The sequence below is a fragment of the Haliotis rufescens genome, unplaced genomic scaffold (genome assembly GCF_023055435.1).
Source record: "Haliotis rufescens isolate VD_foot unplaced genomic scaffold, xgHalRufe1.0.p SCAF_17, whole genome shotgun sequence".
In the NCBI taxonomy this organism is placed as follows: domain Eukaryota; kingdom Metazoa; phylum Mollusca; class Gastropoda; order Lepetellida; family Haliotidae; genus Haliotis; species Haliotis rufescens.
In genome coordinates, this window is record NW_025963857.1 from 2,118,493 (window position 1) to 2,134,040 (window position 15,548).

General features: G+C 40.7%; 1 protein-coding gene across 1 annotated transcript; it reads right to left on the reverse strand.

Moving 5' to 3' along the window:
* Positions 1–2,698: 2,698 nt before the first annotated feature.
* LOC125381148 (E3 ubiquitin-protein ligase TRIM71-like) lies at positions 2,699–8,574 on the reverse strand. The gene is made up of 3 exons (XM_048397402.1): positions 8,541–8,574; positions 4,560–4,851; positions 2,699–4,405 (listed from the first exon to the last, which is right to left on the reverse strand). Exons 2-3 carry the CDS (start codon positions 4,849–4,851, stop codon positions 2,766–2,768), a joined length of 1,932 nt encoding a protein of 643 aa, XP_048253359.1. The 5' UTR covers positions 8,541–8,574; the 3' UTR covers positions 2,699–2,765.
* Positions 8,575–15,548: the final 6,974 nt, after the last annotated feature.

Genomic DNA, 15,548 nt, shown 5'->3' on the forward strand with positions numbered 1-15,548 from the left:
AATGCCTTGCCTTTGCATGTGTATGTGACGGGGGCCACCGGTCGGGCAGGATACGCTCCCATTTCTGGAACACCTGGTATCATCACTTTCTGATGGTGAGTCAGACAGAAGCTTATAGTTTAGTCGGCACAGTGGACTCTGCATGTTTTGTGGAGTGTTCTTTAGATTATGGATATGGTTTTGTAGCTTTAAGTCAGTTTTGAAATAAAAATATCGTCGGTTCCTGCCAAAGAAAGAAATTGCACGTCTTCAAACAGTGACCGAACCTTTATCCAGCACAGGATCCAGCACCACTCAAACAGAACACCAAGGTACATGGCAGCTTGGGTTGTATGGTCCAGCACCATTCAAACAGAACAACAAGGAATATGGCAGCTTGGGTTGTATGGTCCAGCAACACTCAAACAGAACACCAAGGTATATGGCAGCTTGGGTTGTATGGTCCAGCACCACTGAGAACACCAAGGTATATGGCAGCTTGGGTTGTATGGTCCAGCACCACTCAAACAGAACACCAAGGTATATGGCAGCTTGGGTTGTATGGTCCAGCACCACTCAAACAGAACACCAAGGTACATGGCAGCTTGGGTGGTATGGTCCAGCATCACTCAAACAGAACACCAAGGTACATAGCAGCTTGAATTGTATGGTCAAGCAACACTCAAACAGAACACCAAGGTATATGGCAGCTTGGGTTGTATGGTCAAGCACCATTCAAACAGAACACCAAGGTATATGGCAGCTTGGGTTGTATGGTCCCTAGGGAGGGAGAATGAAATTGGAGTGCGCACTATTCCAATGACCGGGGTATTAACGTAGCGCTTTAAGCACGCTTTAGGGTGTGGAGTTGACGCCTTATTATGAGGTACAATATTAAAATGTTCAATGATATTACAGGTTCGTTTCATGGCCTGATTCTTCTATGTATCACGTATCTCATTCAGAAGTAAAAGGCGATTATACTTCTCCTAAAAGGCGACCAATGGGATCGGGTGGTCAGGCTCGCTAACTTAGTTGATACATGTCAACGATCCCAATTGCACTGATCGATGCTCATGATGTCAATCACTGGATTGTCTAGTCCAGACTCGAATTTTTACAGACCGCCGTCATATAGTTGGAATATTGCTGAGTGCGGCGTAAAACAACAGACCAACATCATTCAGAAATATCAGCTCCGTCAAGTCTTGAGGGCATTTGATTTCTAAGTTTATTACATTAGATTACTAAAAGCAATGGTATTATTTAAGAAATAAACCCGTGTTTTCATATACAGTCAAGTCTCGTTAATCCGACAATCGGTTTTATTTGACACTGATGATAGGAACCGATTACATAAGTGCTATTTAAACCCCTTAATGTAGATCGGTGTTACGTGTATTATTAAATATTTGAATCCCAACGCACTAGTGTGTTGTGTCAAACGTTACATTTCTCGTTAGTATATAGGGAAATAATAACAGAGAAACAAACATGGGTTAATTCACAAGAATAGAGCTGCACCAATGATAAAGGTGACGCAGCGCATATACTACTAATCAACAGCTTACAGAAGGGCTTCTCTGCAGCGCCAGTCACATTTGGTTCAGCCTTGTTATTGACTGATAGGTATCACGTGGGAGACCTTGCGAACACACAAAGCAGTGACGTCACGGTTAGTAGCGCATTAATGAATGAAGACGGGTCGTTTTGAGTGTTAAATTAGAACCTACTTCTTTAAAAAGAAACATATCTTTCTAGGAACAAGCAAAATGTACAGTGTCATTTAAAATATGATTATGGAGCGATTATTTTCGAGTGAGCAAATATTTTCACTGCTGCTAGTCCTATCATAGTAATACATGACATGGAACGATGAAATGGCTTTACACATTCAGACCATTTGGTAAATCGAACCCAGGTCTTATAATCACCCTATCAGTTTAGTTCGTTGTGACGTCATCGGCTATTAACAAAAACGGAATAAACAATAGTCAAATTAAATTCAAAACGCCAGAGAAGCTGTGTCTTCAACCTGCCGGCTGAGACGTGTACGAGAGTAGTACGCGGATATAGAAACATTGTGACATGTGTTTGCTTATAGGAGAAAACATATCCACACGTTTTTGAAGTACATGTATTTAAAGAATGTTAAGCACTGTTACTTATTCATTTATGAAACTGTATGCCTCCATAGATAAGTGTGAAGAGTTATTTACGCACAGAGGAATCTGTTTCGGCAGATACTTGAGGCTGATTATTCTCAGGCGATCACGTTTTATATTTACAAGTCCACCTATCGCGCGCGCGCACACACACATACAAATGTATATATAAATATATATATATATATATTTATACACACACACACGTGCACACACATACACACATGTATACACACAAACACACACATATATATATATATATATATATATATATATATATATATATATATATATATATATATACAAACACACGCACACACACACATATATATATACACACATACACACACATATATAAAAATAAATATACATACATACATACATACATACATACATACATACATACATACATACATACATACATGCATGGATGCATGCATTCATGCACGCACGCACGCACGCACGCACGCACGCACGCACGCATGCATGCACGCACGCACGCACGCACGCGCGCGCGCGCACACACACACACACACCATCCTTGCTGACTTGTAGGTGCAGCAGCTCATCAGTGTTCTCAAAGCACGTTGACAGAGGTTCCATGATCCTTACATCAGATGTTCAGTTCCTGCACAAGAAGGTCTGTATGACACCCTTGTTAAGACAAACATACACCCGCCCTCTCACATCAACATATATTCCTCGTGGTTTCTGAATACCGTCTTGGGATGTCAGTAGATGTTTTACAAACTGTCCTGATTCCGTCAGATGGATGACTCTGTGTAGAGAGAAGTCTGTCACCAGGATGTCACCTGTGCTGGTACTTGTGATACCCTGGGGAGACTTCAGTGTTGTGTCTCCTGTCGGGCTGTAGGTGAACACCACATCTCCCTCGGGGGTCAGACACACGACACACTTGGTTCCCAAGTCAGACACCAGGATGTTTCCTGTCCTCGTGGTACAGAGGTAGTAGGGATATCGTAAGATGTTGTTACTGTTGTGGAGTGGACTGATTGACCTCAGCATGTTTCCCGTCATATCCAGGATATCAACACAGGGAGGAGACCGGGAACTAGCTGCTAGTGTTGATGGTGTCAGGGACGTTATGCCCCAGTACTGTTTGCTGGTTGTGATAGTTGACAGCAGCACCAGGTCAGGGTTGGCTTCTACTGTTACAATCTGATTGATGTTCAGGGCAGTGACGGCCACCTGGTTTTGTGTCAACTTCGTAATACCCCAGGGAGTTCCACGAAGCAGGAGCTTACTGTGACCTTGTTGATTGTTCCTGGTGTAGAAGGACTTTACACTGCTGTTAAATGGATCTGTGACTACAACCGTGTCAATACCATTAACAACCATCTCTGTCACATCACGTGGCATTACGTCAGATTCGTCGCCTGCTACTTTGACGTTTATGGTGTCCTGTAAGACAGGAGTAGCCGTCAGGTCCAGCTCACTCTCATACAGGACGTCTATCTCACCCAGCTGTAGATCGTCCAGAGATTTACTCAGCTTGTCCGTGTCCTGTCTGAATGTGACCCTGGCTATTCTTCCTCTCTTCTTCAGATCTGGGTCTGCATCACCCGCCTCACATCCCTGATACATCTCATACACATCCATGTTACACTCCGATTGTAGGGTCTGGTCTATCAGCTTAGCCTGTTGTTGGTACATCTGTACTGACATCTCACCTGACTTAATGTCTGCTTTCAGTTGTCCGATGTGTTTGTCTGACATCTCTTTCAGTTGACAAAGAAGATCCTTTTCCCGGAGTTTAATCCGTTCTATAACTTTGACCGTTGCAGAGTTAATATCTGATTCCATTTGTTTAAATCGACAAGTTTCGTCCTCCAGCTTTGACTTCTTTGCCTCAATCTCTTTGCTGATTTCGTCTCTTCTCCGTGACAAATTGCCCGTCGCCCTGGTGAGTACTGCTTTCATTGCCCGTATCTCCACTCCCAAGCTGACAACAGACTCACATTTCCTGTGGTAGATTGTACAACAGGTTTGACATACTGCTTTCTTGCAATCTTTACACAACAACTTTATGCTTTCATCCGTGTGTTCTTTACACATGACCATTCGTCTTCGTTTGACCTTGACCTCCCGAGAAAGGACAGTGACGTCATGATGACGAGAAGATGGGATGCGATTGTGAACTCTGACGCATCTTCCACACAGTGCATCATCACACACATAGCACCAAACAGAGGCAGGAGTTGTCTCCCCTTCTTCAATACAATAGCTGCAGTTGGTTGTATCTGAAAGATGAGGTTATACGTTATACATTATTAGTGTTTAACATACAATACACTGATGTACCAATGACTGATTGTACAAAGTAACTAGATATAGATAATATGTGAAATAGTATCATACGATCATATGATACGCAAGTATTTTACACGTGTCTACCTTTAGATCCTGGACCAAATGAGTCCAAGAGTCCCTGGATGACAAAGCTAGGTTTGATGTCATCTGCCCACTCCTCCACTGGTCTCTCAGGGGCAGACACTTTCGTCATCTTGTTGCAGAATGGACAGAGGAGGGACTTGGCACTGATGGCTTCTGGTCTGGTCTTGGTGTAGTTGCCGACACATTTCCGACAGAAGGTGTGGTTACACACAAGTGTACAGGGATTAGTGAAGACATCAGAGCATATGACACAGGTTAAGTAATGTTCAGTGAGCTTCTGAGAGGTCGCCATCTGAAAGAGGACAAGAAGCATTGAATTCCTCATCACTACACCCCGTGCATAACACATGGCTATCTCAAAATAAACTATGGACATTTCAATCCTGAAAATACCGACCAGTTCATAGACCGAATCAATCGGTTAATTATGAAAACAATCGTTAATGAAAAACCTTCGATGTTTTGACATGTAGGAAATAGGTTTCCTATGGAGAAAATGAGAATCATGATTACCCAATCTAAAGTCGACTAGGTATGTTAATATCCACAATTCAAACTTGATTGTTAAAGGGAAGACGGGTGGCTGGTCGTGTTAGGCGCTGCAATTCGCCGTGCAGAATTGCATCCATTAGGCTTTGCAGTACCTACGATCGTAGGAATCCCAGAATGGCCCTAATTATGTTCTCGGTATTCCCGCAACACACCCGTGATCGTTGATTTAGTCAAAGTGGTACACGTCTAAAACATACAGGCTTTTCTCTCATATCAAACTGATATTTCGTGAAACAAATGAAATATAGTTCAAAGGGGCATTAATCCCAACTCACTCACTTACTGATTGCTCAAATCACAATATATTACTTATTCTGTTTCTTAGCCTTGTTTGGCTCAAATAAACATTTGTATGATTATCCTTTTGTGTCCAGATAAATAAATAACCCTAATAACCATATGCGCTGTCAGTATAACTGTTTGAGTTAATTGGCTGAACTGAACACAGGAAAGGAATATATACCACCATGATATTGGAAAATCCTGCATTGTGATTGGTTTCCTAGCGGTATCCAAAAAAACGTAAGAAAATATTAATTGAAACCACTCCTTTTAAAACACTCAAATTTCAAACACGCTTGTGTTTTATAACGCCAACGACAGCAAAATATGATTATATCCCATCCACCTACAATCCCAGATTTGTCCTGATACTGTAACCATGCTCGTGAGTTTCGCTTCTTTGCTTTTAAAAAATATAAATACAGATAAATAACTCTTCTAATCATAAACTGTTTCATATATTTGATTAAAGTGAACACACAAAACGTATATAATACCTACTGCCATGACCTTGTATTATTGTATTATCTGCATGCTTATTGGTTCCCCGTCAGTATCGATCGAAAAGAGCAAGAAAATAGCAGAAACACGCTTTTGTTATTTCATTTTCAACGTCAGTCAGCAAAATATTCGAACTGTATCCAGGAGACCCGTATGAGCAATGCCCTCCGTCGTCTGGACTCGATGACATGCTGTCAACCCAGACACCAGCCTGTACCCGGACACGGTCGGCTGTACCCGGACACGGTCGGTAGTGCCCGGACACGGTCGGCTGTACCCGAACACGGTCGGCTGTACCCGGACACGGTCGGTATTGCCCGGACACGGTCGGCTGTACCCGAACACGGTCGGCTGTACCCGGACACGGTCGGTATTGCCCGGACACGGTCGGCTGTACCCGAACACGGTCGGCTGTACCCGGACACGGTCGGTAGTACCCGGACACGGTCGGCTGTACCCGAACACTGTCAGCTGTACCCGGATCCGGTCGGCTGTACAGCAAAAAGGCAGTAGTCGGACACCACAGTCTTTTAATATTTTTTTCAGGTACATCGATCGAAAAGATAAGGTACACAATAAATGTGAACGATTTCTAAAATAGATTGTCTGCTGTCACTCACAGCAAGCCGTAAATCTATTTTTATATTAAAAACGTAGAACTAACCCCACAGATTATCTCCATCAACTCTGCGCCCTGCAGAAGCTCAATACGTATTTGAACAGTATGCTTCTTGGCAAAAACAATAAAACCCGTCCAGCTTGGGACCACCGCCTCTAGTTGGGTATAAAATGCAGTTATTAGTTTGTTGTCCCAAAACACTGGTAAAAAAACTTGGCCAACTGCTTTGGTACCCAACCGACGAATGCATGCACCAGCAATATCTGGAACTAATTTGGTGGTGGACGCTCCCCCACGTCTACACCATGTCTGTGTGTATCCGCTAATTCTAGCATTCTGTTCTAGGGTTAAAAATCTTCAAGGCCATAAATGGAAGTGGTCTCACGTACAAAATATGATACCGATTGAAAGAAGAAAATATACAAGTACTTAAGTTTACAATAACGAGTAGTGTTCCAGCTATATCTCGGACACAAGATACATATGCTACAATATAATCCTGTTTAGGCAGCTTATATCAATGTAAGATGTAACTTTATGATAGTAATCTATGCGTTATGGATACTAGTACATGTGTATTTATGTAAATGACACATGACTAACACTATAATGTCGGACTTGTATGACCAATTGACATAGTTTATCCTCTTCAGATATAATTGAGACCTGTGAAGATCCGGGGTAGAATAGGTCTTCAGAAACCCATGCTTGCCGTAAAAGGCGACTAACGGGATCGGGTGGTCAGGCTCGCCGTGATATAGCTGTAATATTGCTGAGTGCGGCGTTAAACAACAAACAGACAAAAACACATAATGGAGGGAAGGCCTTTATGATATTCCTTTGGCACTTTTGGTTTTATACTTTTCGCTGCAACTACCGCTTTTTGATTATTATTGTAAAATATATCAAATATATTTAAATAAATAGAACTCCTTTTACAGATATAAGAAAAAATCGACATAATTACACCTATTTACATTAAAAAACGAAAATCTACTTTGATATATGAATAGGTTGTATGTAGACATCTAAAAAAAATATTTGTCACCATATGTGCAAATATATAGATTTCATTTCATGTTATTTACTTATTTTTGAGGGGTGGTGTGGAAGGCTTCGTTATTAAAAGAAATATAACGTTACTATAGAACTTTATGTTGTATTTAACCAGTGATAATGTAGGATGGCGTGGCAGTAGGAAAGCTGATACTGAACCGTTTGTTTTGACAGTTTCCTCCAGCAGAAGTATTTTTAAATGGAGTTTGCAGGAAGAGGATTATGCATGCGTGTTAATTTTGTGTATTGACAGTTTACCATTTCAGCTACAAACAAATGTTTGATGAGTGTCTGATTACTGCCGATGTCCAGATACTACCGAACACTCTACATGGAGATATAGATTGTGTAAAACATTCATCGGCTAAGGCGACAAGGCCAAGTGTCCAAAGTCCAAGTGTGGAATGAACTGTGTTTACTGGATGCATACACCACGTCAACGATAACAGCTCGGATTCGTTAAAAGACTTTTCAATCAAACATATCTTGGGAAATTTAAAAAGGATTTTGACTAGTCTGGCTTGCTAAAGGGAGAACTGAGAACGCCAGAACACGATATCATTATCATAACGAAAGTAGGGTATAAATATCTAACTTCCGGGTTGGCAACCAAGAACAAATACAGAATATAATCAGGTTAATTACAGTCTTATTACAAGAGTGTGTTAAGTTTTCATTAACAAGCACTTCATGACAATATATATACATTTCCTTGAACACTCGGATGTCGTGTTTTAATCTGAACAGTGAATAGCGCGATAGAATGACCCAGTTCATAACGAAAGTGCAAACACGCGAAATGATTGAAACTTTGAAATAACAAAACAGAGAATTCCTGATAGAAAGCAGCACGTGTACCCTACGAGACTGTTTGTCAGGAACTCCCTGACCCAAGAAAAGCAGAAATCAACACACGTCCTTCGGGGGTATGACATACTCATCTCCGAGTTTCCGAGCTAACCTACACCTACCTTGCAGTTGGCCTCAGACCACAGTTACGCCCCCATCCGTTTTACCCGGCAGGAAAATAGGCGAATATAGTGCCCAATGTAAACTGGCTGTTCAACCTGTACCAAGGTTTTAGAGTGACTTCTAATAGCCTAAATGAAAGATTAGACATTGTATTATGTTGCATTTTTTATCCACAATCTGTACATGGTATTGACACCAGCTTCGCATGATTTGATCCCAAGTTCAAGGCCGTTGTGTGTGTTTCGGCTGATAACTACCTGTGACCATTGTTGACAGTGGTTACTGCGAAATCAAGATGGTGGATCTTTGCCGATACTTGCGGTTTAAGATATATATTCTTTATTTCCTCCAATTGAATGAAGATAACAATATGCAGATATAATTATGTTACATGTTTAACGTGAATTGGGGTTATATTTACACATGTTCATAAACATACAAGTTCTTAGCAGGTATCGCCATATCCTTATAAAGCGGCTTACATTAATTATTACTTCTGCCCACACATCTCTTTCAAGTTCCATAATACATTCTATTGGACATCCACCAAGCAAAAACTCAAGAATGACATTTCTCCTAGATTTTAACAAAAATATTTACATCCAGGATATCACATATGGTGTTCAAAAAGTAAATTTGGGTCATTCATATTGATGGTACAAGACATAAACACGTGCTTTACAATATCATTGGCAACAGTTTTACAATAGCATTCTCTAGAGACAATTTCAGCTGATCCGTAGAATACAAGTCTTGCAATATTAGTTAAATGGTCATACTTCTCCACAGCTAGTTTCCAGAGATAGTGTTTATTACTTGATCTTATGCTAACATATCTTGACAGACTGAGTCTTGAATTAAAGTGGACTTAAAATACACCATCTCGATGAGATTTAAAAGTATAAATCACGGCCTTGGACAAGCATTTCTTATTAATAAATTAACAATTATTGACATAGTTAACAAATGTATCATTTAGGTTATACTTCTGTTCAAACTGTAGGATATTATATTTCGGAGAATTTCTACTCCTTAGATTGCATGTAAAACTATCTGTACATGCACATAAATTGACCCAGGCGAACTAGAAACGCTACTTTAAAACCACAGTTATACTTTGCAGTACATAGCCTTCCTAAGAGTGTGTTTTACACGTTTTAGATTAGGTTTGAACAATTTAGTATGTAATACGGGTCGTATTTCCTCAGTTTAAAAAAATATGCGTTTTTGCCCGCTTGCCCCACATTTATTGAAAACGAATACCATTTTATGCTTAACTGTCCATGTTATGAATCGCTAAGAACAAAATATTTCCAAGGTTTACCCCAAAACATCAATACACTAATCAAGCTCCTCCGTTTTGATGAAATATCTAACGAGCAACAAAAGAATACTATCCTATACATTAATTATGGTTTACGACTTCGCAACCGTCTTTGTACAAATGATGTTTAATTATTCTTTAGGTTATTTGCCTTCATTAGTCAAATGCTTTTATCTCTTCTTGTTGTGTTGTGTTGCGACTTATTTTTCACAAAATTGTACACGTGCACATCTCTGTGCATATAAGTCTGCATGTTTATACTTCTATATGTACAAAATTGTATATATATAATGTTACTGTATGTATATGGGCCTATGGCCAGAATACAATAAATGATGATGATGATGATGAAGAAGTAGAGTGCTCTTTTATCTATGTAATACTGTAGTGGCATGATGCCGATAGCATCAAATACAACAATACTGGGAGTGCGCCTGTGTTGTCCCTGAACTGTTCTACAAAATTGACGTTGTACAACTTCAAGCATTTCATAGAGCCCACATGATACGATTTCCCCCTCCGAGATACGTGCTGCAGATATAGGATGGAGACCACTAAAATACAACCCATTATTATGATAAGTGTTGATGAGTACATGTAACTCTTCACATGCAGATTGTGTATGTTCAAGAGATGATATACACCTGCATATTTAATAGATTTCCTTTATGCAACATGGATATCACCAATTGATACAAAAGTGGTTTGAACCTTATTGTTTCAGCATCCAGAGTATAGAACTGCACTCCTGCTTACATTATATTTTAGCTGCCACCTATCAGCATAGATTTAAACAACATCATGAAGATTTTGCCGGCCTTTATAAGAGACAGTCAACAAAGTAGTGTCGTCAGCATTAATTATGGTGGGCCGTCATGTCGCTGTAGATAGCAAATCATTGTGGTCTGAGGCCAGTTCGGTCATCCACGGCGGTGTAGAGGGAAACTGTACCTCGGGTGTAAAATGTTCCCCTAAATTTAGATCTTCTGGCTACCTTTCTACAAAGTGATCTTATTACTATGGCTGTGGTAAGTCCATGCAAACAGGCGTGTTATACCGTGTTCAAGTACGACGACATCTGCAAAGTTGCAGTTATAAAATGCGGTGTATTAACGGGAGACGTCGAGAGGTCGTGTAAATAAAGCAGAGCAGTACACATTTCATTTTGATTGATACGTTTAATGCAGACGTTGTGCTTTTGACATATGCAGAAAGGGAATTCCAAAGAGAGGAAGTTAGGTCACATGTTACTTTCGATCTTCCAGCCTTTTAGTATGACTCGAGACTTCCTATAAATACTGTTTTTTAGCTAAAAAGAGTGAGTGAGTGAGTGAGTATGGTTTTACGCCTTTTTTAGCAATATTCCAGCAATATCACGGCGCAGGACACCAGAAATGGGCTTCACACATATTACCCATGTCGGGAATCGAACCCGGGTCTTCGGCGTGACGAGCGAACGCTTTTACCACTAGGCTACCCGACCGCCCCTAGCTAAAAAGAAGAACAGTATATATCGTTGTAGGACGAATAAATGAACATTCTTCAAGTTGATGGATGCAACATAGTTGAATCCACAGTGATTCATTTTGTAAATACATCTGTTTAAATTTGAAGTATAGTACATGTAGCTATACGTTGACCCTCTAAATATATGATATATACGTCAATGATGTCAATCACAGGATTGTCTGGTTCAGACTCGATTATTTACAGACCGCCGTCATATAGCTGAGTGCGGCGTTAAACAACAAACCAACTACTGTAACTACAGGTAGCACCCGCAAGTCACACAATTTGCATAAAATGTAAGTGCTTGTTTGTTGCCGGACTCCACATAGCCGTCTTCCTGAAAAAAACACGGGATTCATGCGATGGCACACAACTCCCTACATTTGGTATCGCCATGGAAATCGTCATGGTAGAATGGTGATGAATTGTGTTTTGCACTCTGTGCGGCGTTTTTGAATGACTTTCTTTAACTTTTGAGACATAATATTGTTCATTTTAAAATCAATTTAAAGAATTATACCATTGTAAATTACCTATATGAGTGTTCAAAAACTATTTCTGATATCACGCAGTGAGTGAATGTTGTTCTGCGCTACAGTCTGCTATAGTCCAGCTGTATCACGTGATCGATCCATCAATCGAGTCTGGACCAGTGATCGATAGCATGAGTATCAAGGTACGACGTGAGCACTTGATCATACGTTATCAACCCAGTTACGGAGCCTGGCCATCTGATCCCCTTTTGAGCCGGCTCTTGAGATAGTCATTACAGGAACCAGGGATCAGGATTCAGGGGACGCAATTACATTGGTAAGGATGACTTGAGTGCGTTGGGTTTAACACAGCTTTTAACAGTATTCATTTCTATCATGGCGTGTCAACTTCATTTCGGTGGAAAGCCCGTAAGTGATTCAGGTCACTTTGGAAATCAACGAGCTTGCGTATGTTGCTGACAATCCCAGATCTGAGATTCCAACCTACAAACGAAGGATTCTGGCAGGCCTTGATGCAACTGTATGCAGAACAAAATCGGGCGCCTTTGACAACTGTGACCCCTAGTCCTGAATGAGTGAATAAATGAGATTTCGTTTAACGCCGCTTTGAACAATATTTCAGTAATATCAGGGCGTGTCAGTTTAATGTCGGAGTGAAGCTCTGTTGAAGTCATGCAGGTCTTAGACGTTTACCACTTTGATGTTTTTCAAAGAAAGAAAATGATAGCTGTACATGCTGGATGTCCTGAAATAAATGCCTCGCCTTTGCATGTGTATGTGATGGGGGCCACCGGTGGGGCAGGATACGCTCCCATTTCCAGGACACCTGGTATCATCACTTTCTGATAGTGACTCAGACACATGCTTATATTTTAGTCGGCAGAGTGGACTCTGCATGTTTTGTGGAGTGTTCTTTTGATTATGGATATGGTTTTGTAGCTTTAAGCTTTGAAATAAAAACATCGTCGGTTCCTGCCAAAGAAAGAAATAGCACGTCTTCAAACAGTGACCGAACCTTTATCCAGCACCACTCAAACAGAACACCAAGGTATATGGCAGCTTGAGTTGTATGATCCAGCACCACTCAAGCAGAACACCAAGGTATATGGCAGCTTGGGTTGTATGGTCCAGCACAACTCAAACAGAACACCAAGGTATATGGCAGCTTGGGTTGTATGGTCCAGTACCACTCAAACAGAACACCAAGGTATATGGCAGCTTGGGTTGTATGGTCCAGCACAACTCAAACAGAACACCAAGGTATACGGCAGCTTGGGTTGTATGGTCCAGCATCACTCAGAACATCAAGGTATATGGCAGCTTGGGTTGTATAGTCCAGTACCACTCAAACAGAACACCAAGGTATATGGCAGCTTGGGTTGTATGGTCCAGTACCACTCAAACAGAACACCAAGGTATATGGCAGCTTGGGTTGTATGGTCCAGCACCACTCAGAACACCAAGGTATATGGCAGCTTGGGTTGAATAGTCCAGTACCACTCAAACAGAACACCAAGGTATATGGCAGCTTGGGTTGTATAGTCCAGTACCACTCAAACAGAACACCAAAGTATATGGCAGCTTGGGTTGTATGGTCCAGCACCACTCAAACAGAACACCAAGGTATATGGCAGCTTGGGTTGTATGGTCCAGCACCACTCAAACAGAACACCAAGGTACATGGCAGCTTGGGTTGTATGGTCCAGCACCACTCAAACAGAACACCAAGGTATATGGCAGCTTGGGTTGTATGCTCCCTTGGGAGGGAGAATGAAACTGGAGTGCGCACTATACCATTGACCGGGGTAATAATGTAGCGCTTTAAGCACGCTTTAGGGTGTGGAGTTGACGCCTTATTATGATGTACAATATTAAAATATTCAATGATATAACATGGCCGTTTCATGGCCTGATTCTTCTAGGTATCATGTACCTCATTCAGAAGTAAAAGGCGATTATACTTGTCGTAAAAGGCGACCAACGGGATCGGGTGGTCAGACTCGCTAACTTGGTTGATACATGTCATCGATCCCAATTGCACGGATCGATGCTCATGATGTCAATCACTGGATTGTCTCGTCCAGAATCGATTAATTACAGACCGCCGTCATACAGCTGGAATATTGCTGAGTGCAGCGTAAAACAACAGACCAACACCATTCAGAAATATCAGCTGCGTCGTCTTGAGGGCATTTCATTTCTAAGTTTATTACATTAGATTACTAAAAGCAATGGTATTATTTAAGAAATAAACCCATGTTTTCATATACAGTCAAGTCTCGCTAATCCGACAATCGGCTTTATTGACACTTATGATAGGAACCGATTACATCAGTGCTATTTAGACCCGTTAATGTAGATCGGTGTTACGTGTATTATTTATATTTAATATTTGAATCCCAACGCACTGGTGTGTTGTGTCAAACGTTACATTTCTCGTTAGTATATCGGGAAATAATAACAGAGAAACAAACATGGGTTAATTCACAAGAATAGAGCTGCACCAATGATAAAGGTGACGCAGCGCATATACTACTAATAAACAGCGTACAGAAGGGCTTCTCTGCAGCGCCAGTCACATTTGGTTCAGCCTTGTTATTGACTGATAGGTATCACGTGGGAGACCTTGCGAACACACATAGCAGTGACGTCACGGTTAGTAGCCCATTAGTGAATGAAGACGGGTCGTTTTGAGTGTTAAATTAGAACTACTTCTTTAAAAAGAAATATATCTTTCTAGGAACAAGCAAAATGTACAGTGTCATTGAAAATATGATTATGGAGCGAGTGAGCAAATACTTTTTACTGCTGCTAGTCCTATCATAGTAATACATGATATGGAACGATGAAATGGCTTTACACATTCCGACCATTTTGTGAATCGAACCCAGGTCTTATAATCACCCTATCAGTTAGTTCGTTGTGACGTCATCGGCTATTAACAAAAACGGAATAAACAATAGTCAAATCAAATTCAAAACGCCAGAGAACCTGTGTCTTCAACCTGCCGGCTGAGACGTGTACGAGAGTAGTACGCGGATATAGAAACATTGTGACATGTCTTTGCTTATAGGAGAAAACACATCCACACGTTTTTGAAGTACACGTATCTAAAGAATGTTAAGTACTGTTACTTATTCATGTATAAAACTGTATGCCTCCATAGATAAGTGTGAATTTTGAGTTATTTACGCACAGTGGAATCTTTTTCGCGAGATACTTGAGGCTGATTATTCTCAGGCGATCACGTTTTATATTTACAAGTCCACCTATCGCGCGCGCACACACACACGCACACACACACACACACACACACACACACACACACACACACACACACACACACACACACACACACACACACACACACACACACACACACACACACACACACACACACACACACACACACACACACACATATAAATATACGCACGTGCACATACACACACACATATATATACACACACAGATACCCATATATATATATATACACACACACATACACACACAAACACACATATAAATATACACACACACTTATATATATATATATATATATATATACACGTGCACACACACACATATATATATATATACAGACACATACATATATATACACACATACACACACATATACACACACAGTCATATATATATATATATACGTGCGCGCACAC

What these genes read in the sequence shown, in the direction of transcription:
- LOC125381148 (XM_048397402.1), bottom strand. Translation starts at nt 4,851, where the DNA reads ATGGCGACCTCTCAGAAGCTCACTGAACATTACTTAACCTGTGTCATA. An exon ending in ATTTGGTCCAGGATCTAAAG is followed by an intron (nt 4,406 to 4,559) that starts GTAGACACGTGT and finishes CTCATCTTTCAG; the next exon opens with ATACAACCAACTGCAGCTAT.